The 20,580-nt window shown below is 64.1% G+C and overlaps 8 protein-coding genes across 8 annotated transcripts; all 8 read left to right on the top strand.

Annotated features, from left to right (window-relative positions):
- Positions 1-573: 573 nt before the first annotated feature.
- Positions 574-3,447, top strand: LDBPK_041120 (proton motive ATPase, putative; the record flags this gene model as incomplete). Its single annotated transcript, XM_003858126.1, has 1 exon — positions 574-3,447. The coding sequence occupies one exon, from the start codon at positions 574-576 to the stop codon at positions 3,445-3,447; it is 2,874 nt and encodes a 957-aa protein (XP_003858174.1).
- A 609-nt stretch (positions 3,448-4,056) lies between these two features.
- On the top strand, positions 4,057-4,386 carry LDBPK_041110 (hypothetical protein, conserved; the record flags this gene model as incomplete). The annotated part of the gene is made up of 1 exon (XM_003858125.1): positions 4,057-4,386. The coding sequence occupies one exon, from the start codon at positions 4,057-4,059 to the stop codon at positions 4,384-4,386; it is 330 nt and encodes a 109-aa protein (XP_003858173.1).
- Positions 4,387-6,421: 2,035 nt separating this feature from the next.
- Positions 6,422-10,342, top strand: LDBPK_041100 (hypothetical protein, conserved; the record flags this gene model as incomplete). The annotated part of the gene is made up of 1 exon (XM_003858124.1): positions 6,422-10,342. One exon carries the CDS (start codon positions 6,422-6,424, stop codon positions 10,340-10,342), a length of 3,921 nt encoding a protein of 1,306 aa, XP_003858172.1.
- Positions 10,343-10,469: 127 nt separating this feature from the next.
- LDBPK_041090 (hypothetical protein, conserved) lies at positions 10,470-10,697 on the top strand (the record flags this gene model as incomplete). The annotated part of the gene is made up of 1 exon (XM_003858123.1): positions 10,470-10,697. The coding sequence occupies one exon, from the start codon at positions 10,470-10,472 to the stop codon at positions 10,695-10,697; it is 228 nt and encodes a 75-aa protein (XP_003858171.1).
- A 469-nt stretch (positions 10,698-11,166) lies between these two features.
- On the top strand, positions 11,167-13,797 carry LDBPK_041080 (hypothetical protein, conserved; the record flags this gene model as incomplete). The annotated part of the gene is made up of 1 exon (XM_003858122.1): positions 11,167-13,797. One exon carries the CDS (start codon positions 11,167-11,169, stop codon positions 13,795-13,797), a length of 2,631 nt encoding a protein of 876 aa, XP_003858170.1.
- Positions 13,798-14,558: 761 nt separating this feature from the next.
- LDBPK_041070 (hypothetical protein, conserved) lies at positions 14,559-14,948 on the top strand (the record flags this gene model as incomplete). The annotated part of the gene is made up of 1 exon (XM_003858121.1): positions 14,559-14,948. The coding sequence occupies one exon, from the start codon at positions 14,559-14,561 to the stop codon at positions 14,946-14,948; it is 390 nt and encodes a 129-aa protein (XP_003858169.1).
- Positions 14,949-15,414: 466 nt separating this feature from the next.
- LDBPK_041060 (hypothetical protein) lies at positions 15,415-16,872 on the top strand (the record flags this gene model as incomplete). Its single annotated transcript, XM_003858120.1, has 1 exon — positions 15,415-16,872. The coding sequence occupies one exon, from the start codon at positions 15,415-15,417 to the stop codon at positions 16,870-16,872; it is 1,458 nt and encodes a 485-aa protein (XP_003858168.1).
- A 1,161-nt stretch (positions 16,873-18,033) lies between these two features.
- Positions 18,034-19,104, top strand: LDBPK_041050 (acyltransferase-like protein, copy 2; the record flags this gene model as incomplete). Its single annotated transcript, XM_003858119.1, has 1 exon — positions 18,034-19,104. One exon carries the CDS (start codon positions 18,034-18,036, stop codon positions 19,102-19,104), a length of 1,071 nt encoding a protein of 356 aa, XP_003858167.1.
- Positions 19,105-20,580: the final 1,476 nt, after the last annotated feature.

Genomic DNA, 20,580 nt, shown 5'->3' with positions numbered 1-20,580 from the left:
GTGTGTGTGTGTGCCGATGCAAGAAGTCCGCGCACCTTCCCTCTTATTACGCCCTTCCTGTCTCTCTGTCTCGCCCATCTCTGTCACTCGTGCTGTGCACGCCATCGTATCGCCGCCTTGATGCACACCGTCTCTCTTTCGAACACACACACGCGCACACATGCATGCATGCACGTCGTCGAACTCAAGGAGCAGAGGGATACAACGGCGACTCCTGACTCGGATTCGGTTACACGTCGCACGGTGGATTAGCAGCACATACGCACACGCACACGTTGCAGCATGCTTTTGTGTCTTCCGTATAGACTACTGTGAGTGTGAAGGTGGCGGTGGTTAAAGAGAAGCGCGGGGAGAAGTGGAGGATGCGCGCACACGCGCACTTCACCTTTCTTTTGCCTGCCCGCTTACACACACGTGCACAAACAAGCAAGTGGGGTAGTCGCTGCGTCCACTGCGTGTTTTCGGTGCCCGCTGTGCTGTCCAACTCCCACCCCTCCCCCAGCAACTGACGTACCCCCACACAGCGTCGCCCCCTCCCCCTCCCGCTCCCCCTCCCCCCCCCCAATTTCGAGGATGAGCTCTAACTCGGCTGCCGCGTCACCGGTAGACGGCAGCGTTGGCGCTCCGGAGTCGTGGCTCCCACTGAACAGTGTGCGTGCACCGCCGCGCGCGCTCGACTCGACCGCCGTCTACGAAGCCCGCCAGCGGTTCGGCATGAACGAGGTGCGACTGACGGTGGCACCGCTCCATCGCATTGTTGTAGGCGCGTTGCTTTCTCCCAGCACGGCCCTCGTCGCTGCTGGGGCGTTCGTCTACGAGGTCTTCGGCGGCAGCCACTGCCTGTGGTTTACCCTGGCGTGGCTCGTGGTGATGCAAGTCGCGGTGCTGGTGACGACGGCGCTGGTGGACCGCGCACGGGTGCGGCGCCTCCAGCGGTGCCTCTTACCGGGTCGCGCGGTTGCCTACCGAGAGGAAACATGGGCAATGGTGGGGTCAGCGCAGCTGGTCCCTGGTGACCTTGTCCAGCTTGTTGCAGGGTCCGTGGTGTTCGCTGACTGCTCTCTCTACAGCGGGTCCGTGCTGATCGATATGTCAGACGTGACGGGGCGCACCCGCACTGAGGCTGTCACCGCGGGCCAGCTCCTGATCGCCGGCACCAAGGTGGTGGACGGGGCTGCAGATGCTGTGGTGCGCTACACAGGGCCAGAAACGTTCGTGGGTCAGACCATCGAGCTCGTAGAGCGCCTGCCGCACGGCTTTGAGGAGCGGCAGCGGCTCAGCCGAGCCTACGCCGGCACATACTTCCTTGTAGCTGCCGTAGCGGTGACGGCCGAGGTGGTGCTGTTCGGGGCTCTCAGTGGGTGGGACGGCTACTCAGTGTGGAAGGTGGCACGGGAGACGACGCTGCTTGCGCTGCTGTGCACTCCGCTTGACTTTGATCTCGCCGTGTATGTGGCAGTGTCGCGAGGTGCGTCGGCGGCCATGCAGCGTTCTCAGGCCGTCCTCTTGCGCCTCCGCGCCCTCCTCTCACTTGCATCGGTTGACATGCTGCTGGTGGACAAGACAGGCACCCTGTCCTCTGGTCACTGCACCCTCGCGGCACATCATCGCGCCTACTTAGCAGGGTACCCGTCGCGTGCAGCCGTGGTACAGCTGATGGCGCTGGCGTGCCGGTGGCGGCAGCCAAGTCTGCACGCGACGAAGCGGGCTGTGCTGCGCAGCGCGGACCTGGACGCCTGTGACGAGTACACGCAGCTGGACTACGTAGAGCACGAGGGAGAGCATCGCAGCTCCGCCCTGCTGCGCCGGCGTGACGGGACGCTTCTTCGAGTCACCGAAGGGCGGCTTCGCTCCGTCTTGGCGCTCGTCCAGCATCCAGAGTCTGCCGCCGCATGCGTTGAGGCGCAGCGTCTGGTGTTTGCCTGGAGCCAAAGCGGTCTGCGATGTGTGGCGGTGGCCGTTGCCGAGGGCGATGACCCTTGGCGGTTAGCAGGACTTCTGACGTTCGCTGACCCACTGCGCAGCGACGCGGCCCCGTTGGTCTCGGATTGTAGTCGACTTGGTGTTGCCGTGACGCTGATCTCCGGCGATGAGCACCGGGCTGTCGCCGCCGCGGCCGAGGCGGTGCAGCTAAAATCCGAGGTGATGTGCGGGCGCGACGTGCCACCTCTGAGGTTGTGGGAAGCAGAGCACCGCTCTCCAGCGTCTGCGATGAGTGTGACAGTCGACCTGAGCGCCGCTGCGAACTCTGCGAGCGAGTACGCCGCCTGCCGCGCGTATGCAGAGATGCAGCCTCGCCAGAAGGCAGCGCTCGTGCGTGCGCTTCAGCAGTCAGGCCGCGTCGTAGCTGTGCTGGGCGACGGGGTGAACGACGCCGCAGCGGCGCGCCTTTCGGATGTCGGCATTGCGCTTCTTTCGGCCGAGCAGGGCCAAGCCGCGGCACGGGGAGCGCTGTGGGGTGCGGACATCGCCCTCACCTCCGATCACCTCGGCGCCGTGGTGGAACTGCTTGTCGTCAGCCGCGAACTCTTCGGCACCATCTACTCCGTTTTCTTTTGGGTAACAGCGGCGGCACTGCAGCTGTCGGTGCTCGGTGCCGCCTTGGCGGTGGCGGTTCCGCGGCGCTGCGCCGGCGAATCCTCGAACGAGGTCGGACTAGGGCTTCCACCGAGTGGCCTTCACGTATTGACACTGGTCTACATCAACGGACTGACGCTAATGTGGGTGTCTACAGAGGCTGGCGACGACACTTACTGGACCGCGGCACCCTGCTCTCTCAGCTACCGCGTGGCGCTGCTGCAGGCGTCCACGATGGCTTTTATCGGTCTCGTCGGCGGCGTCGCCCTCGGCATCGCTGGCGGCCTTGCCTGTGACGGACGTGGCTGGTGGCCACTTGTCTCACCCAGCATGCTGCCGGTCATCACTGAGGAGCGCCTGGGCGGCATTCTCACGTTCTACATCCTCTACCTGAACCTATTCCTGACGATGAGCTGCGCCTCGCCGGTGCGGGCGGGGTGGCGCTTCTGGCGACGCTCGCGCCTGCGCGTTGTACTCGCCCTCGCCGTGGTGTACGGGCTGTACATGACCTGGGCCATCGACGCACGCCCCATCTTTGCCGCTTGCCTGTGCGTCTACTGTGGTGCCGTCGCAGTTCTGCAGGACATGGGGAAGCTCACGGTGCATGGCATCTGCTACTGCCTCGGCTTTCGCACGTACCGCGCATGTGTGGACGGCATGCACGGCCTCCAGCCGCACGGCCGCGTCGATGCGGACGAGGACGCTGCGGCGGCGCGGCCACGCAGGACAACAAGCACGCCATCTCATGACGCCGCTGCTCGCCGCAGTTCCGTGCCATCCTCTCTGAATGCAGTGGTGGGCTGCATTGCCAGCCTCGATGTGAAGCTGCTCTGCCGTGCCCGACCGACGCCAATGGCCCCAGCAGAGTAAGGTGGGCAAGGCACCACCGCGCGAACGGTGGCGGTGCAGCGGACCCATCCGCACATCGAGAAAGTCTGCTGTAAAGCGTCCTTGCTTGAAGCAACGGCCCCTCCATCCGTCGTCTTGATGGCTGTTACGGTAGTCGCCTGATGACGCCGGTGTGGGACGTCGTTTTATCTATTCTTGCCTGTCTCAGCGTCTCCTCCCTTTCTGTCCCCGTTGGGTGTACTGTACGTGAAGGACACAGAGGCCTGCGCATCATCAGCTGCGCAATCACGTGCCATATGCGCCCGTCTTTGTCTCGAATGGGCACATGCCCCGCGACGCACTCCACTCCGTCGTCGTCTCCGCTCTTCCCCCCTCCTTTGTTGTGTGGCATACGTGGACACGCTGACGTGTGACTCCCTCACGCACGCGCTGCGTGCGACGGTGTCGCAACTGATCGCCACCGGTGTTGCTGTTGAGTGCCATAGGCTCACCTGTGCCAGGGGCGGCGGTGGTATCAACTCCAACGCAGGTACACATATCCATCACATCTGCGAACTTCTTCAGACAGCGTTCATCGCGTCCTGCTCTCCTCCCTCTCTTGACACCACCACCACCCCCCTCCATCCAGTCATGTCCCGATCAAGGCAACAACAGGCGGAGGAGGTGGCACTGCACCACTTCTTCAAAACGGAGCGCGTTATCCGCCTGGAGTGCGAGCGGCGGGAGGCCAAGGCACGGCTCAAACTGATCGACATCATGTCAGGCGATCTGGACGATCAGCTCCTATGCGTGGCACAGTTTAAGAAGGAGTGGCTGCAGAGCCGGCGTGTGCTGGAGGAGGCCAGACAGGCCGTTGTGCAGGAAGAGGCCTCGAAACGCGCATATGTGGAGGAGGAGTACGTGAGGGCGATCAACAAGATGATCCGCCATTATCATCCGCTTAGCTCTCGCGCGGTATGAGAGCGAGAGAGCCGGCAGTCCGTAGCAGACAGAGAGCGGAGGGGCAGGGGGGAGGCGGTGGCCAAATAATAGAGGCATGCGCAGCACCTCTAGCTCTTCTTTCTCTTAGACGTGCGTTCAGTATCTCCGTAGCTGCAGCGGCTGCCACTACTGTTACTGTTTCGAAACGGCCCTGGATCGGGGGCGGAGTGTATCGGTCGCTTGCCGATGCGCGTAAGGGATGCTCCCGCCTCCTTTTCTTCCACTACGGAGCCGCTCACAGGCACCCACACAGCGGTACATGCAGGCCTATCTAGATGGGCTACACTGTCGCCATCGACGTCCCATTTCCGTCAGAGGCGCCGCCGCCCCATACATGACTCTCCTCAGCGCCCGTGTTTTTGCACGCGCTCGTACATGCGCACGCGTGCGCCCTCGATGGGGCGTGGGAGCACGAACAGCGTATCGTTCCCCTGACGGAGGCCTCCGCCCCCCTCGGCCTCCATCTTTTCCAGAGCGAATACGAGCGTGGAAGCGCTGCATCGCGTGGACGGAGGCGGCCTCAGTGTTTTTGCCCTCTGTGTGTGTGGAGGGGGAAAGAGGGGGGAGCGTTCTCAAAGGTGAGTGTGCCAACACCGTCCTGCACCCCCTGCTGCTCACCCCCCCACACCCTGCCCTAACGCACACACTCGAACGAGAACGCACGCTTTTCTGCTTTCCTCGCTGCGAGCAAGTTGCACAGTACCTGACCCTCCCCATCCGCCGTATTTAGCGGCTGCCGATGCGATCACCGTTGAGGTGAGGTGCGAGACAAAAACGAAGCGCCACACACGCGACCCCGCCATCCTTCCTGTTTCTGCGACTGACAGGCAGCCTCGAACATGCACACCGACGTGCGGCACTGGGGATGCGGCGATGGCGGCGGGAGCGAGGCAGGCGGTGCCGCTGGTGGTCGTGTGGCCGGCCTCGAAACACGCAGGCGACCGCGGTGCTTCCTCTCTTTCGCTGATGCTCGCCGCATGTCGATGAATGTATCATGCGCGTGTCCCCGCGGCCTCTCCGGCGGTCCGCCTCTACACCCCTCCAACCTACCCCTCGCACACACACACACACCACACCCACCCACCCTTGTTGTCCTTTGCTCCATTGCGTATGGTCTGCTCTCCCTCCATCACACACGCACGCGCACAACGCCAGCACCGGCCTCAGGAGCAGCTGCACCGACCGGGAAGGGAAGCACGGCGCGCGAAAGGGCACCGGGGAGAGGAGATCGCCAGTGTGTGCCCGTCAGAGGCGCAGAGGAAAACACTGCCTCACTCGGGCTCTCCAAAAAGTACATGGAAACCTCAGTAGACACACGCACACATACATGCATATACGCAAGCGTACACAACTTCCAGCCAGTTCGAAGCACACCGATAGACCACTGATACATGCAGTTGTACCACTACTGCAGCTCCTACAGTTCTCAGTGTAGCTCCGTGCCAGCTACGCCCTCGCACGCACGCACACACAAAGACACAGTAAGAGAGTCCTCTTTACTGCTTGCTTCATGTCAGCCTTCACCACTCCGAGTCGCACGTCATCGACCACCGCCGCGGCTGCTGGGACAGGGCACAGCGGCAGCGGCGGCAGAAACTCCGGCCGCCGCGTTGTACGCTCTGCTCTCGAGATGCTGATGGACACCACTTCCCCAGAGCTAGTAGGACTCCGTTCGCCAACTAGCGGAAGCTCCGCGAAGCGTCCAGCCGCGGCCCCTGCCTCATCCTTTTCCGTCACCTACGCCACGGCTCCTGCCGCTACGTCGGCGTCGTCACAGGCACACTCTACCGTGCGGAGTATCTTGGCAAGCGCGCCATCTGCCGCTGGTGCTGCTGCATCCGCCGGCGCGGCGTCGGCCACCATGGTGCACTCGCGCGCAGAGCCCAGCGCGCTGGATTTCTTGTCACCGCGCGGTAAGGACGCGCGGGAGGCGCCTTTACAGCTTCGATCTTCCGCCAAGTCTCGTCGCCCTCATCGGCATCGTGACCGCCCGCCCACCCCCGCGTCTGGGGCGATGCTGCGGCCACCTGCTGCGCACCCTCCTCATCGCCAGCGGTACAGAGAAGACGCAGTGCACGACAAGAGTGGCCTCGACGACCACGAAGCCGATGCTGGCTGGGATGGGGATGCCTTCACGGCGCCGTCTCCATCAGTTGCCACGACGCTCGCCCCTGCTTCACCGTCTCGCAGCCTCTACGCCGATGTGGAGGCTGCCCGGCAGCCGCTGCCTCCAGCAGTCGAAACGCCTTCTATGGGCTCCCACGCTCCCACCCCGGTGTCGTCGACGCCACAGTCTGCTGCGAAGGGCAGCCCTCATGACAACATCGCTGCGGAGAAGGAGCGGGCGCCGGAAGAGAGGGCAGGAGATGATGATGATGATGATGATGACGAGGCTGGCGCGGCGGTCCTCGTGACGCATGCGGAGATGGAAGCCGTTGTCGCCGCAGCTCTGCGCCGCTACGAGAAGGAGCGAGATGCCGAGGAGGAGGCGGTGCTTCGGCAGGTCAGTAAGGAGGTCGAGGAACAGGCAAGCCGCTACGCCGACCTTGTCGAGGCCTACAACACCGTGTGCGCGGACCGGGTGACGTTGCAGGAGAAACTCACCGAGGCAGCAGGGGAGTGCGAGGAGCTGAAACACGCGCTGCAGAAGGCGCGCCAGACGCAGCAGGCGCAGCAGGACTCCATGAAGCGGCTGGAGGTGGAGTTGTGCCACGCAAGAGATGCGCAGCAGCAGCAGCAGCGGCAGGAGGAGGAGCAGCGCATGCTCGTGAAGGCAGCGGGGGCTGATTGGGAGGCGCAGCGCGCACGCTATGAGAAACATCAGGACACGCTCGAGGCGCAGCTTCACCAGGCGCGCAAGGAGCTACAGGAGATGGAAGCACGCGTGGCGGCGCAGGACGACGAGCTCGCCGCGCTGCGAGAGCGCGCCGCGAAGGCGTCTGCCGAAACGGAGGACGAGTACGCCGACATCCATCTTCGGATGCATCAGCTGGCGCGGAACATGGCCTCGATGGAGGGTGCCCTGCGTGAGCGGGACGCTACCATCGCAGAGCAGGCCGCACGGCTGCGTGAGGCCGCTGACCGGCAGGAGGCGGAGGTGCGTGCGGTGACTACGGAGAAGGAGAAGGCTGAGGCAGCCCTGACGAGCGCGCGTGACGCACTGCAACGGCAGACGGACGACAGTCGACGGCGCATGCACCGCGTCACCGAACTTCAGCAGCAGAGGGAAGCGCTCAAGGATGAGGTGAAGGTGGCGCGGCACACGCTGCAGGCGGCTTCAAAGGACCAGGGACGTGTGGTGCAGTCGTTACAGGATGTGCTGTTCACCGTGAAGCAACGCCTTTTCTCCAGGACCGACGGTGCGGGACGTGTCAGGCCGCCGTCCCCCGCACTCTCCTCACGCAGCCGTCGCCAATTTCCTGCCAATTGGCGCAGAGATCACATGAACAGCACGCTTGTGTACGAGGACGACCACGATGAGAACGCGGATGATCTGCGTAGCTGCTCCGCGATTTTGCAGTCGCACTCGCGCTCAAGCTCGGCGACGCGCACGCTGGAGCTGTCGTCTTCGGAAGACGACGATGACGCACAAAGTGGGCGTCTTTTCTCGCGTGCAGCGGTGACCGCGAGGGAGGAGCACTGCAGCACCGCATCCCCGAAGCCACGCACCCACCGCGCATCATCACTCCCTCCACCCGCGGCGACGCCTGGCCAGCGGCGTGCGCGGACGTCGTCGCCGCCCCAGTCAGCATGTGTGGCGACCCGGGCGGCACCGGCAAACAATGTGAAGGGCAGCACCTCCGCGAGCCGCATTTCGCACGAGCTGCGCCACCAAAGCAAGCAAGCGGTTCTCCTGTTGCGCGAGCTCCACCGGTGCGTCTCGTCTCTCCCCTCACAGAGGCGGAAGTCATCGCCTGGGGGTGACGTCGCTCCCGCAGGCACCAGGGGCAGTGCTGACCGATCTGGCGCGACTGCAGCGAAGCTCGAGCAGGCCTGCCGCTACCTCAAATCGGAGCTTGACCGGGCTCACGCAGCGCTGCAGGAGGCGCAGGCGGAGTGCCAGTGGCGCACGCTCTCCATGAAGAAGTATGAAGAGGATGTGCAGGCTGCTCGCCGCGAGGTGCTTGCCGCGGAGAAACAGCGACTGGCATGCGAGACGCAGGTTGAGACGGCTGTGCTTGTACGCGAGGAGCTGGAGGCACAGCTGACGGAGCTGAAGGCGACATGTGCGGCGGTGACGGCTAAGCAGCGAGCATCCGAGGACGCGGTGGCGGAGGCGAAGGCGGCCGCCGAGCGCAGCGCGGCCCTTGCGGAGGAGGCGGCGCAGCTGAAAGACGCTGCGGAGTCCGCCCTTGTGAGAGAGCAGGCCAAGGGTGCACGTCAGGCGACTGCACTCCGCGATCACGCAGCGGCGCAGACAGCTCTTACGGATGAGCTGGATGAGCTAAAGGAGAAGCACAAGGCAGCCCTTGCGCAGCTGCAGACGTGCCACGCCCGTGAGGCGGTCCAGCTGCTGAAGCAGCAGCAGGAAGAGAGCCAAACGCGCGGGACGGCCGCGGAGGCGTGGAAGACGGAGCGAGCATCCCTGGAAGCGCACATCTCAAGCCTTGAGACGAAGCTGCGGGCCTCGATTGGGGCGACGACGGCTGCCAAGCGCCGCTGCGCAACACTCGAAGAACAGCTTGCGCTACACCTGGATGTGGAGAGGACTACCTTGAAGACGATCGGCGACATTGCCCACGCGCCCCCCTTTCCACTCTCGGTCGATGCTGCAGTCGTCGGCGACAGCTCCTGCACGCCGCACTTCCACGGTGCCGTGTTGCCGACGGAGAAGCAGCTCTTCGGTGGCGATGACGAGGCGCCAGAGGTGGAGGAAGTGTTCATGGTGTCGGCAGAGGCAACGCCGACGAGGAAAGGCGTGCGCAAGGAGCTCGCAGGTGCGGTCTCGCACACGCGCACGACAACTGGCCGAACTACCGCACTGTCACTGGTATCAGCGCGCCTTTCCACGGCCGGCGCTACCTCTCCAAGCGTGGTGTCATCAGCGGCCGTTTCACCGGCGCCGCCAGCATCGTCGCCGCACCTTGGCGGCGCTTCCCTAGAGACGACAAACTCTTCCGCTATAACTGCTCTCGCACCTCTACGCCAGCACATCGTTGCCGCTGTGCAACAGTTGGCGCTGGAGGTGGTGCGCCTGCGGCAAGGTGCAGTACTAGCGTCCGTGAAGTCGCCCGTCATAACGCAGCCTCGGACGACGACGCGCCGGCCTCGCGACATAACGTGTACGGAGGTGTGGTACGGCGGTGCAACGGCGCGCAACGGGGTCGTCGGCGGCGACGTCCCTGTCGAGTCCTGCCAAACGTGGGGCAGCAGCGGCGACGTGAAACGGCCGTCCGCCGTTACTCTTGGCCCCCCACCGCCTTTGGGGGCGTTCATCGCGGCTCAGCCCCAGCGGCAGTACCAGCACCAGCATCAGCCCCCACGCACGCCACACAGGGAGCACCCTTCCGCCGACTCTGTCGTCCAGACTCGAACGTCAGGGGAGGTTCCGCAATCGGGTCAGCGTAGCGGCCGCAGCCAGAGCAGAAACCCACCGACGCCGTCGCAACCGTCGCCGCCTGCCGCAGCGGGCAGCCCCTCCGCATCTTGCAGTCCGCCGGTGTCCGCTGCAACCGCCGCCGCAGCGGGTGAGCACATATACAATGTCTCACCGTGGCCCCGTTTGCGGCCGCAGCGGTCGCTGTCGTCTTCGAGTCCGCCGGTTTCTCACTCGGCCGTTGCGGCCCACGGCAAACTCTGGAACGAGGCGCGGCGCTCTGCCTCCATGAAGGATGGGCTGTCGGGGTATTCCTACAGCACTGGACGGGGGAGCGTCGATGGAAGCTGCTCTCCAGCGCGGCCGCCGTCCCTGCGTGCCTTGTCGCTCCCTCGCTGAGCCGCCAAAAAAAAAACCTACTCAATGAAGAAGTGCGTGGGTCTCTCTCTGTGTCTGTCTGTCTGTGTGTGTGTGTGTGTGTTCGTGTCAGACAGACAGACACAGACGGTGGCGCAGCACTGCTCTCATGCCTCCTCCTCCCGCAGGGATGGAGAAGGAAGGGGGGGGGGCAGAGCGGGGCAGTACGCCTCTCGTTTCCTTCCGTGCCGTCACCCGCGTGCCTTCTCTGGTTGTGGAGCATAGAACTAGATTGACGGAATTCGCGCTCTGTCCGTTAGACATATACGTGTGTGCTTGGATAGCACAAGAAGCACGGCGCCTTCTCTATCTACGGCCTCATTCAACGCAGTTGTGAGCCACGCCGCAGCTGTACAGAAGGGTGAGCATCCCCCCACCCCACCCTTTTTCTGCCGCGACACACGGAAACGAACACCTCTGCCCGCCTCCCTTCCGCATCTTGTCTTTCCGACCTCGGTGTGTCACGCCCCTCACACGTAGACAGACGTGCACGCGGTGATGCTGTACTTGCGCCATCACTCCCTCCCTCCCTCCGTCTTTCTCTCTTCGCCTCTCCTGCAGGAAGGGATATCAGCTGCGCAGTGCCGCTCTTCTCTGTGCCCTTGTGCGTGAGCGAGTGCCCGCGCATCGGCATTCTGGACAGCTTCCTCTCTGCCGACACAGCCCCCCCATCCCATTTCCACGCATACACGCACACGGACATCCTCAGCAGGATCTCTAGGCCACACACGCGTCGTCTCCCCCCTGGCCGCCTCTCTGCACGTATTGTTCTCTTCTCTCCTAAGCGTGTGCGTGCACCGATCATCATGTCCTCTCGGCAGATGCGCCGCTTGCAGGATCTAGTCGATCGTGCCACCGGCCTCGACGCAGACGACTTCGACGACGATGCAGTGCCGAGGACGATGCAGGTGAGGAAGTCGGACCACCACCGCCAACGGAAGAAGTCGAAGAAGACGGAGTCTGCCGCACCACACGTGCCAGGGACTGACATCCTCGCTGGCCCTCCTACGCTCTCGTCGAGTACATCAGAGCGACCCAAGAAGGGCAAGATCGATGCTAACGAGGCAGCACCCTCTGCTCCAGCACCGCCGCCGTCGACCAGCGTCACTACAGACGACTGGGAGGAGGTGAGCGAAGATGAGGATCACACCAACGGCAGTACAGCAAGGCGGAATTCGAAGAAGACGCCGATGGAGGAAGCGGCAGCCCGTGCGGAGGAGACCGCCGCCGCCGCCGAAGACGCTAAAAAGCGGCGGAGGGCGGAGAAGAAGAAGTCGCGGCGGCAGCAGCAGCGACAGCGGCAGGCGGAGGAGGAGGCGCTGCTGGATGCCGTATTGGCGCGCCGCCAGAACGAGCAGGTCGACCCTGCCAGCAGCAGTGGCGTGGGCAGTCCAGTAGCGGAGCATCACCCCGGTGGTGGGTCGGTGCTGGTCGCAGCATCTTCAACAGGAACGGGCCCGTCAACGGGCGGTGCGGTGACAGGAGGCGGTGCTGGCGAGACTTCGTTTCTTCAACTCGTGATGGCCTGCGACGCCCATCAGCTCGACACGCGTCTGGAGCGGATTCGCATGTTTGGCGCAGAGGCAGTCGAGGACGTCGGCGACGGTCGCACGCCGCACCGCCGCGCTGACGGCCGCGTGCGGGACACCGGCAGCGTCTCCTTCTTCCCCGCACATCACATGACAGTGAAGTTTGTTCACAGCGCTTTCGCAACGCCCAACCGCTATCGCTGGATCCCGTACGACTCCCTCGGCATTTTCCTCACCACCGAAGAGGCGCACGACGTGTGGGGCCAGGTGTGGCGCGCCTACCTCCTCGTCTGCTCCTCCCACGCCTTTCAGCGCGCACAGGCGTCGCTGGAGGCGTGCCAGGAGCGTTTGGGCGGCGTGCAAGACCTCGTCGACTGCCTTGCGCGAAACCGCGTCTACCACATTCCGACCCTGCTGCAGTGCGTGTACGCGATGGAGGCCACTGGCGAGAGCGCCTTTGCGATGGAGCTGCTGGACGTGGCGCTGTACCAAGTCGGCGTCGTGCTGCGCCGTTTCGCGCTCTCCGGAACGTGGGTGTCGCGGCAGCTGCCATGCCACCGCAGCGCCAACACGCTCATCTTTCAAGTGCTGCAGCGCGGCGTGCATGCGGCACTGAAGCGCGGCTGCCTGCGCACGGCCTACGAGCGCACTCGCTGCCTTCTCTCCCTCGACCCAGACGACCCGTGCGGCATGTTGTTACTGCTCGACTACACCGCGCTGCGAGCGAAGCGTTGGGTGTGGCTGCTGGAGGTGCGCCACCGCGCCCTTGCAGTGCGTGCGGCACGCAGGCAGCCTCGCCGCGGTGCTGCCGCCGAGTCCGAGGAGGCGGATGTGAAGGAGGCGCTGGCGGCTGCGGGGCTGACGCTGCGTGACGCCACGCTCGCCGAAGACGTGCTGTGCCTTCCAAACTATGCGTTCAGCTGGGCACTGGCGAAGCACTTCATTGAACGCGAGGAGGCGCGTCAGCGCTCTGACGAGGTGAGCGGCGGTGCGTGCCGGCCGTCCAAGGTGCTCCGTGGGCTCACGGATGCGCAGCGTGCTTCCCTGGCGGCCACCCCGTCCGCGGTGGAGCTTCTTTCGGCGGCGGTGCTGCGCTTTCCACAGGCGGCGGTTCGCCTGGTGGACGCGCTCGGTGGTGTCGACGTGGTGTGTGGCACCGAAGGAGCAACGCTCTCGTCGTCATCTCAGGCAAGTGCGTGGCAGCAGCTCATGTGGCAGGCAGACGGCCACCCTGACAGCGCCGCGGATGCCGCCGTGCACAACCGCCTGGCCGATTTATTCGTGGCCCGTCACGAGGAGCTGTGGAAGCTGAGCGAGTGTATCTCGCTTCTGCGGCATGTCGTGCGGCGTATGCTCTCCGAGCCCGCGACTGGCGTCCGTGCTGCCGACAGCGGTGACAGCAGTGAGGAAAATGCCAACGAGCTGTCGTCTGTCACCTGTGTTGGCCAGTCACGCTACCGCAACATCACCCGCGACTCCGTCATGGGCGCGAGTGTGGCGCCGATTCCTGCCGATCTGCTCGAGCCCGACGCTGCGGAGCTGGCCATGGCACAGGAGGCCGCCGCGCTTGGTCTAGGGGCTGGTGAGGACGGCGCGCAGCCGGCCACCGTGCAGCGGGTCATGCAAATGCTGCGGGGCAACCTGGAGACGTTCGGAGAGAACGAGTACGTGCGCAATCTGCTGTACGAGGTGCGCCGCGAGTTCCAAGACCGCATCTGGGGCGGTGCCCGCGAAGGGTCTGGAGACGACGAGGCTGGCGGTGAGCAGCGTGATTGGTACGATGTCGACGGGAGCGAAGACAAGGAGGAGCAAGAGTGGTACAGCGTCGCCAGCGGCGGGAGCGAGGACGCCGACGATGACGCGGCTCCGGGCGATGGTGACGAGGTCGGCGAAGCGGCGCGCCAGTGAGGGGGTGTGCGGACAGTGGCTCTGCTTCGCCCGACTATCGTCGCTTCCTTCTTTCTCGTAGCATCATCACCCCCAACCAGCCAACCAGCCAGCCCCCTTCTTTTTGCGGCACTGCAGGCGGGCAACGACGCTGGCAACGTGCGTGCAAGAGGCAGTGCACTTGCGTACACGTGTGTGTGTGTGTGTGTGCGTACTGCGATGCGGTATAATGGACAAGAAGCTTACAAAATCCTGCAGCTGAGACTGGCCATGACCAAGGGAACCGAAAGCGAGAGCGACGGCGTGAGCGATGGGTGTCGCGGGTTGCTGTTGTTGAGCCCACACATGCGTCATCTTGTTGACTATCCGGCGTTGGATCCGACGTGCCCGGTAGTGTTGGGGCGGGAGGGGGGTGACCGTTGATGCGAGAACCACGGCGATTGCCACTCAGGTGCTTGTGCCCTCTGCTCACAGCTCCTCACCATCGTCGCGAACTCGCTCACGCTGCGTTCAAGCTCACCTTAACGCGCCGTAAAGGTCTTGGTGAGGCTTGTCGAAGGCGCGCGCGCCAATGATGATGATGATGGTGTGTGTGTGTGTGTGTGTGTGTGTGTGTGTGTGTGTGACGGCATCCTGCCAGGCAGCGCGTGCAGAGGGACCGCCGCTACGCGCCCTATCCTTCCTCCCCCCAACGTGCCTCCCTTTTCCCATACTCGACCCCCTTCTTCTGAGCCTGCGGTGACAAGCAGCCACGGCCGTGTGCCGGCAAGAATCCGTGCCACATGTGGCCCTTCTCTTCCGCGGCCGCCAACACGCGGTCGTCATCGTCCATAGAGGCATCGCTGCCGTTGGAGCGGCGCCTGATTCGTGTCAGCAAGGCAGACATTAGCCGCGTCACCGCCGACGACATCAAGCGCGTGAGCGCCCGCCTCACGAACGACGAGCTCACCACCTCACTGCGGCTTCTGGTCGAGACGAACCGACTTGGCGATGTGCTCGCCTCGGCATCGTCCTCGGCCTGGGCGGAGGCGGTCGCGGAGGTGACGGAGGCGCGAATGGGGCTGAGTAGCAACGTGATGCGGGACCGCATGAGTCTCCTGTACAACATCTTGCCGTACGTATCGGACAACTTCCTCAGCGCCATGGGTAGCTCCTACTCACGCGACCCGTAGCGCCGCTCTTCTCCGTGCTACACATCTGAACCCACCCATACACATGAAGAAAGGATCCCATCATTCGTGGAATGTCGGCAGCACCGCGCTTGGGTATCGCCGCATGCTGTACGACGTGCCACCTAGGGCAGAAGGGGGTGGGCGAGCGGAGGCATCGTCTCGCCCATCGTGGCCTGTCCAGCTCACCTCCCGTCCTTCCTCTGCGTTGGCGCCTTCACTGGCTGTCCTTCTTTTCCTCGCCTTCTCTCTCTCACAGCAGCGCCAAGCACACCGGCATACTCACAAGTGCGCTCACAGAACAGATTCGTAGACAGACCTCGCCGCCTCGTCACCGGGACAGCTCAGCACGTCCTCTCACCCCTCGCAAAACGCGCCTGTAACGGACGCTGCTCGCGCTGAGGTGCGTGTGTGGGTGTGTGTGTTCGGTCATCTCTTTTCCCTCTTCCTCCTTCCACGTCTCTCAGACATGTCCGACGCTTCTGCGTCGCCGTCGCCGTCGGTAGAGCCCTCTCCGGAGTTCACCCTTCGTGACTACGTGGTGCATCAGCGTGTATTACAGCAGCTGCTGCGGTCTCAACCGGTGTGGCTGCTCGACGACGTGCTCAGCCTGCGGTACCGTGCACGACTCCGGCTGTGTCTCTCACCGCGCCCGCAGCTTCACTTCACGGAGGACGCTGAAGATGATCCTCACTCCTTCGAGACGGACCGGCCGTCGAGTAAACACCACGACGCAGCAGAGCACGGTGACAGTGACTCCCAGGCATCCGCCATGGATGATGGATACCCTGTCGTCCCTCTCACCCCCGCCTGCAGCATCGAGCCGGCGGCGGAGTCGGGTGAGGCGTGCGGCGGTGGCCTGCGTCTCCGCATTGCCCCTGGCGCTGCCTGTGGTGCCGCCGCGTCAGCCGATTCCCTCTCCTTTCTCATCATCCCCGCTTCCACGGCGGCAGGGCTCACCTCCGCCTCGGCCTGGGTGACGGTGCTGCGTCGTCTCTGCCGTCTGTCCAGTGCGCCGCCGCGCGTGAGTGGCGTTGTCGACGCTGCTAATCGATTGAAAGGCGGTTGGGGCACACTGTCGGCGCCCTGTCACGCCGATCCCGTGTCGGCAGACCAAAATGGCGCTGTCACTCCGTCAGCGATCAATGAAGGTGATGAGGGCATGCTGCCGATCGCAACACCGCCCCCCAGCTCCTGCAGTGGCTATGCATCGTCTCCCGCTCCTGTGGAGGCGCCTCCTGTGTCTTCGCCGGCGCACCTGATGGCCGGTGCAATTCTTGACAGGGATGTGGAGGAGGATAGGCGGCAACTCGAACGCCTCACTGAGGCCCTGCGCGCCCGAACTCGCGAAGCGGCGGAGCTTAAGGCACAGCTGCGACAAGTGACTACGACGACGCCGTCTCTAGCTTCCGCACGGCTCGATCCGACGCTGTCCACCAGGTCTGCCGTGGTCGACAGCACTGCTGCTGCCACACCAGCGGCAGTGGCTGCTGGCGAGGAAGTCGAACGACCTCCAACAATGGCGCACGTGGGCAGCGGCCTCGTGCCGGCACTGCAGGGGTTTCCGCCTCACCTGGCCGAGATGTCTTCCGAGGATGACGACGACGACGAGAGCGGTGGCGACGACGATGAGGGCGGCTCTTCGGGCGAGCGAGGCACTGGCCTAGCGGCGCGGAACTGCTTCAGAAGTAACGCCAGCAGCGCGGCCTTCGTCCTCTCCGAAGACTCGGCACGGCCACAGGCGCCACGCAGCGGCCATGTGTGCAACCTCGGCTCCCTCGGCCCCACGTGCGGCGACGAGGACGCGCTGCGCATTTACAATGAAATCCACGGAGGTCACAGCAGCAGCTGCAGCAGCGACCGCCGCTCCTCGTCCTCGTCCATGTCAAGCGCCACCTCCGTGAGCATGCCGCAGCCAGCTGGGTGAGGCTGACTCGCTCGGGCCCACACCACCGCAGCGCGCGTGTCGGCAAGCATCGTTGCGTGCACTGCGAAAAGAGGTGCGCTTGTGCGTCTCCATGTCGAGAGGAGACAATTTAGAAAGCGAGAAAGGGGAGATACGAGCTGCCTCTGTGTGTGTGGGGGGGTGTATATGCATGTATGTGTATGTATATGTACATGTGTGTGTGGGTGGGTGTGCGGGCGTGTGCGAGCCCAAGGAAAACAAAAGAAGGCCGAACGGCACGCGCACCTATCTGCTCTCTCGACGACGGGACACATTACGTAGGGACGGCCATCGCCTCCACCACTCGATCCCTCGAACGAAGGCGTTCCCGCTTTCTCACACGGGTCAGTATCGTGCTTCATCTCTCTTTCTTCTCTTGCCGTTCCTGCCGTCGCTCACTGCCACACACGCGTTGCCATCTCGCTACACGCGCTCATCCTTTTCCTCAGAAGGCTCCCTCCTCCTCTCCTGAACGACGGGTGGGGTGGGGGATGCGCACACCTCAGCGCGTGGTGCCTCAGCGGCCAGTGCACGCCCACTCTCCGGCTGGAAGCCGAGCAGAGCCCCCCTCCCCCTCCACCCCCTCCTATCCCCTCGCCGGCGCCGGGCCACTTCGCGTGGTGGCAGGGCCAGGGTGCCTAGGGCGTTAGAGGGGGAGGTCAGAGCGACCGGCGGCCGTGCACACGCTTGTACGATCCATATGGGCGGGCGACGTGCCAGCGTGGCTGGAGCGTGTCTCCCCGACCTGGGCCCCCCTCACACCGCCCACGGCTGCTTGGCACCACGCGGAGAGGGGGGAGCGGGAGGGGGCCAGTGGCAGGGCCGTGGGAAGGCGTTTGAGGGGGGAGAGTGACGTGGAGCCCCGCTCATTGCACGAAAGCAGACCGAGCGCGTGGAGTCTTTATAGCGGCCCTCCTCCTCTTGTCGCCGCTCGGCTCTGTCTGTCTCCCCGCTCCGTCGGTACGCCTCCTTCGCACCTCTCTGTCGGTGTGTCGGACTATGTGCCCTCCCACTTCTCGTCTCCAACTCTTTATCTTGCGCTCCTTGCTGCTGCCCTTCTCGCGTACGTACATAGGAGGCGGACACCAACACGGGCACACGCACACCTGCAGCATCGCGTGCATTCCCTCGCTCTCCGTAAAGATGGGTGCAGCGGTGGCTCGCGTAGTACATGAGACGGCCGCACGGCTGCCGCACCTGACGGGCAGACAGCAGGGCGCCCTGCTGGCCGTGGCGCTCGGCACCGGCTACACACTTCTTCGCCAGCGCCTCGTGCCGAAGTGGATCATGCAGAAGTGGTTTCTGCTCTCCTCCACCGCCCTAATCATTCCATCCTCTGCGCTTGTCTACCTGATCGACCCGCTCCGCTACCTCGGGGTGCCGCGGCGGTGTGTGCAGAGCATCTGCGTCTTCATCTTCGGCTGCGTTTTCAAGGCTGTGTGGTGGGTCAACCCACAGATCCGCATGCACGTGCAGTTCGACGCCAACGAGCATGGAAAGCCGGGGTGCTGGGACGACATCGCCCGTACCGGCACCGCCTTTACACTGAACCACACCTCCTTCTGGGATGCCTTCGTGATGGTCGGCATTACGCCCATGTTGCACCTAATACAGATGCGCACACTGATGAAGTCGTCGCTGCGCAAGATCCCGATCTTCGGCGGCGTCTTCGACCGCGTCGGGCACTTCCCCGTGCACTTCAAGTCGGGCGAGGACGGTAACTTCCACGTGGACAAGGAGAAGCAGGCGATAGTGTCGCAACACATGCGCTGGCACCTGCGCCTCGGCGGCAGCGTCGCCTTCTTCCCTGAGGGCGCCGTCAACAAAACCCCGGAGACGCTGCAGCCGTTCCGCTACGGCACCTTTGCTACCGTCATCGAGCATCGCCTCCGCGTCTACTACGTGGTATCTGTCGGCAGCGAGAAGACGTGGCCGCCGCGAATGGCGTGCGGCGGGCTGCCGGCCGACGTCCACATCCGCATCGGCGCCTACCCGATCGACTTCGACAGGGACTCCAGCAGAAACGTCGCGGTGGGACTGCAGGTGCGCATGCAGCAGGTGCGGGACGAGATCGCGGCTGAGGTAGCCGCCGCGGAGGAGAGGCGGAGGCGGCGACGCAACGGTCCAGTGTCGGAGGCGAAGGGGGCAAAGACGCTGGACATTGCGCCGCCCCACACTGCTCGTGAGGCTCATCCGACAAGGGCGACGGCGTAAACCCGCCGTAAAAGCTCAGCGGCCCGCAGGTAGCATTGTTGTGCAGGGAGCCGACCGCTGTCGTCGTGTGAACAGACAGGGGGAGGGGGGTGGAGCGGAAGAACAGTCCACCAAGAGGTGCCTGCGGCCCCATGGTCACCGACGCACGTGCAGGAAAGCACCAGCTTCATGCGCGCCCCCTGCCCCTCCACCTAGTCACCTCACTGCCACGATAACGCCCCCGACCCCCGCCCTCTGTGTATGTGTGTGTGTGTGTAATGGCCTCCTTACTTGCTCCCTGTCATAGGCGCTGACTTGGTTCGCAACTTATTCATAATGCTGATGCGTTCGTGGCGTCGATATCTTCTTGCGTGCTCATCACTTCGTGCTTGAGAAGCGTGTTTGATGGCCCCTCTTCCTCCCCGTCCTTCTTCGTCTGTGCGCGAGCAGATGCTTATGGTGTAGGGCGTCGAAGACGGTCTTCAGCTCCCCTCATCCGCTCACATAGCATGCGCGTGTGTGTCTGCACATGGGTGCCTCGATTTTGGTTGCCAAGAAGCTCCACTTCACGTTGCTGCTTGCCTTACGGCGTGCCCTCTCTTCTCCATCACCCGCTGTTGCCCTTACGTCTGTCGCCGAGGTGCGCGGCGGGCAGGGGCGGGGAGAGGGGAGCAGGTCGGGGGGGGGCACAGGAAGCACCCGCTCAGCGATCGTCGCAGCGTACAGAGTCCAGCGCTCACGTCCTCGACTCTTTTTCCCTGTATTTGTCACGCCATCGCACACGCACAGCCGGTAGGGGTGCCACGTCGCCCTCCGGCGTCGAGCCTCCGCGTGAGAGGATGGGGTGCAGTTCTATGGCACCTCGACATTCCTGCAGCCTTCCTCCACGCCCATCCCCTCCCACAAGACAGCAGCTGATGTGGCATCGAAGCGGGAGGAGTGAACGAGGGAAGAGCGGGGAGGCGGCGGCGAAGAGGTCACGGCCAACGCGGTGCATGTATGTTGCCCGTGTGATGGGCTCGCTTGCTCGGCCTTTGCCCTTTCTCTCTTCGCCACCTCTCCGCTCGTTGCCGCCAAGCAAGGCCGAAAGCAACATGCACGCGTCGTGGTGTGGAAACAGGGGCGCGCCCATCTGCGGATCATCCACGTGCCTTCGTTCGCCCTCGTCATCTCAGTTCTCGTCGCACCCCCGCACGCCCCTGCTATCGGGAGTGTATGCGAGGGATGCAGAGACACACACACACACACAGACACACAGTGCAGGCGCATCCCACCATTACGTTCTCTGTAGGCTTGTATTTTCGGATACGCGACGGGCCAGCCATCCGCCTCATCCCCTCGCCAGCCGCCTACTTGATTCACCCCCTCCCTCTTCCTCACCCGAACGACGGGTGGGGGAGGGGGTGCGCACACCTCAGCGCGTGGTGCCTCAGCGGCCAGTGCACGCCCACTCTCCGGCTGGAAGCCGAGCAGAGCCCCCCTCCCCCTCCACCCCCT

The sequence above is a fragment of the Leishmania donovani genome, chromosome 4 (genome assembly GCF_000227135.1).
Source record: "Leishmania donovani BPK282A1 complete genome, chromosome 4".
Taxonomy (NCBI): domain Eukaryota; phylum Euglenozoa; class Kinetoplastea; order Trypanosomatida; family Trypanosomatidae; genus Leishmania; species Leishmania donovani.
The sequence above is the reverse complement of the archived record's forward strand: the minus strand, read 5'-3'. Positions and strand labels throughout refer to the sequence as shown.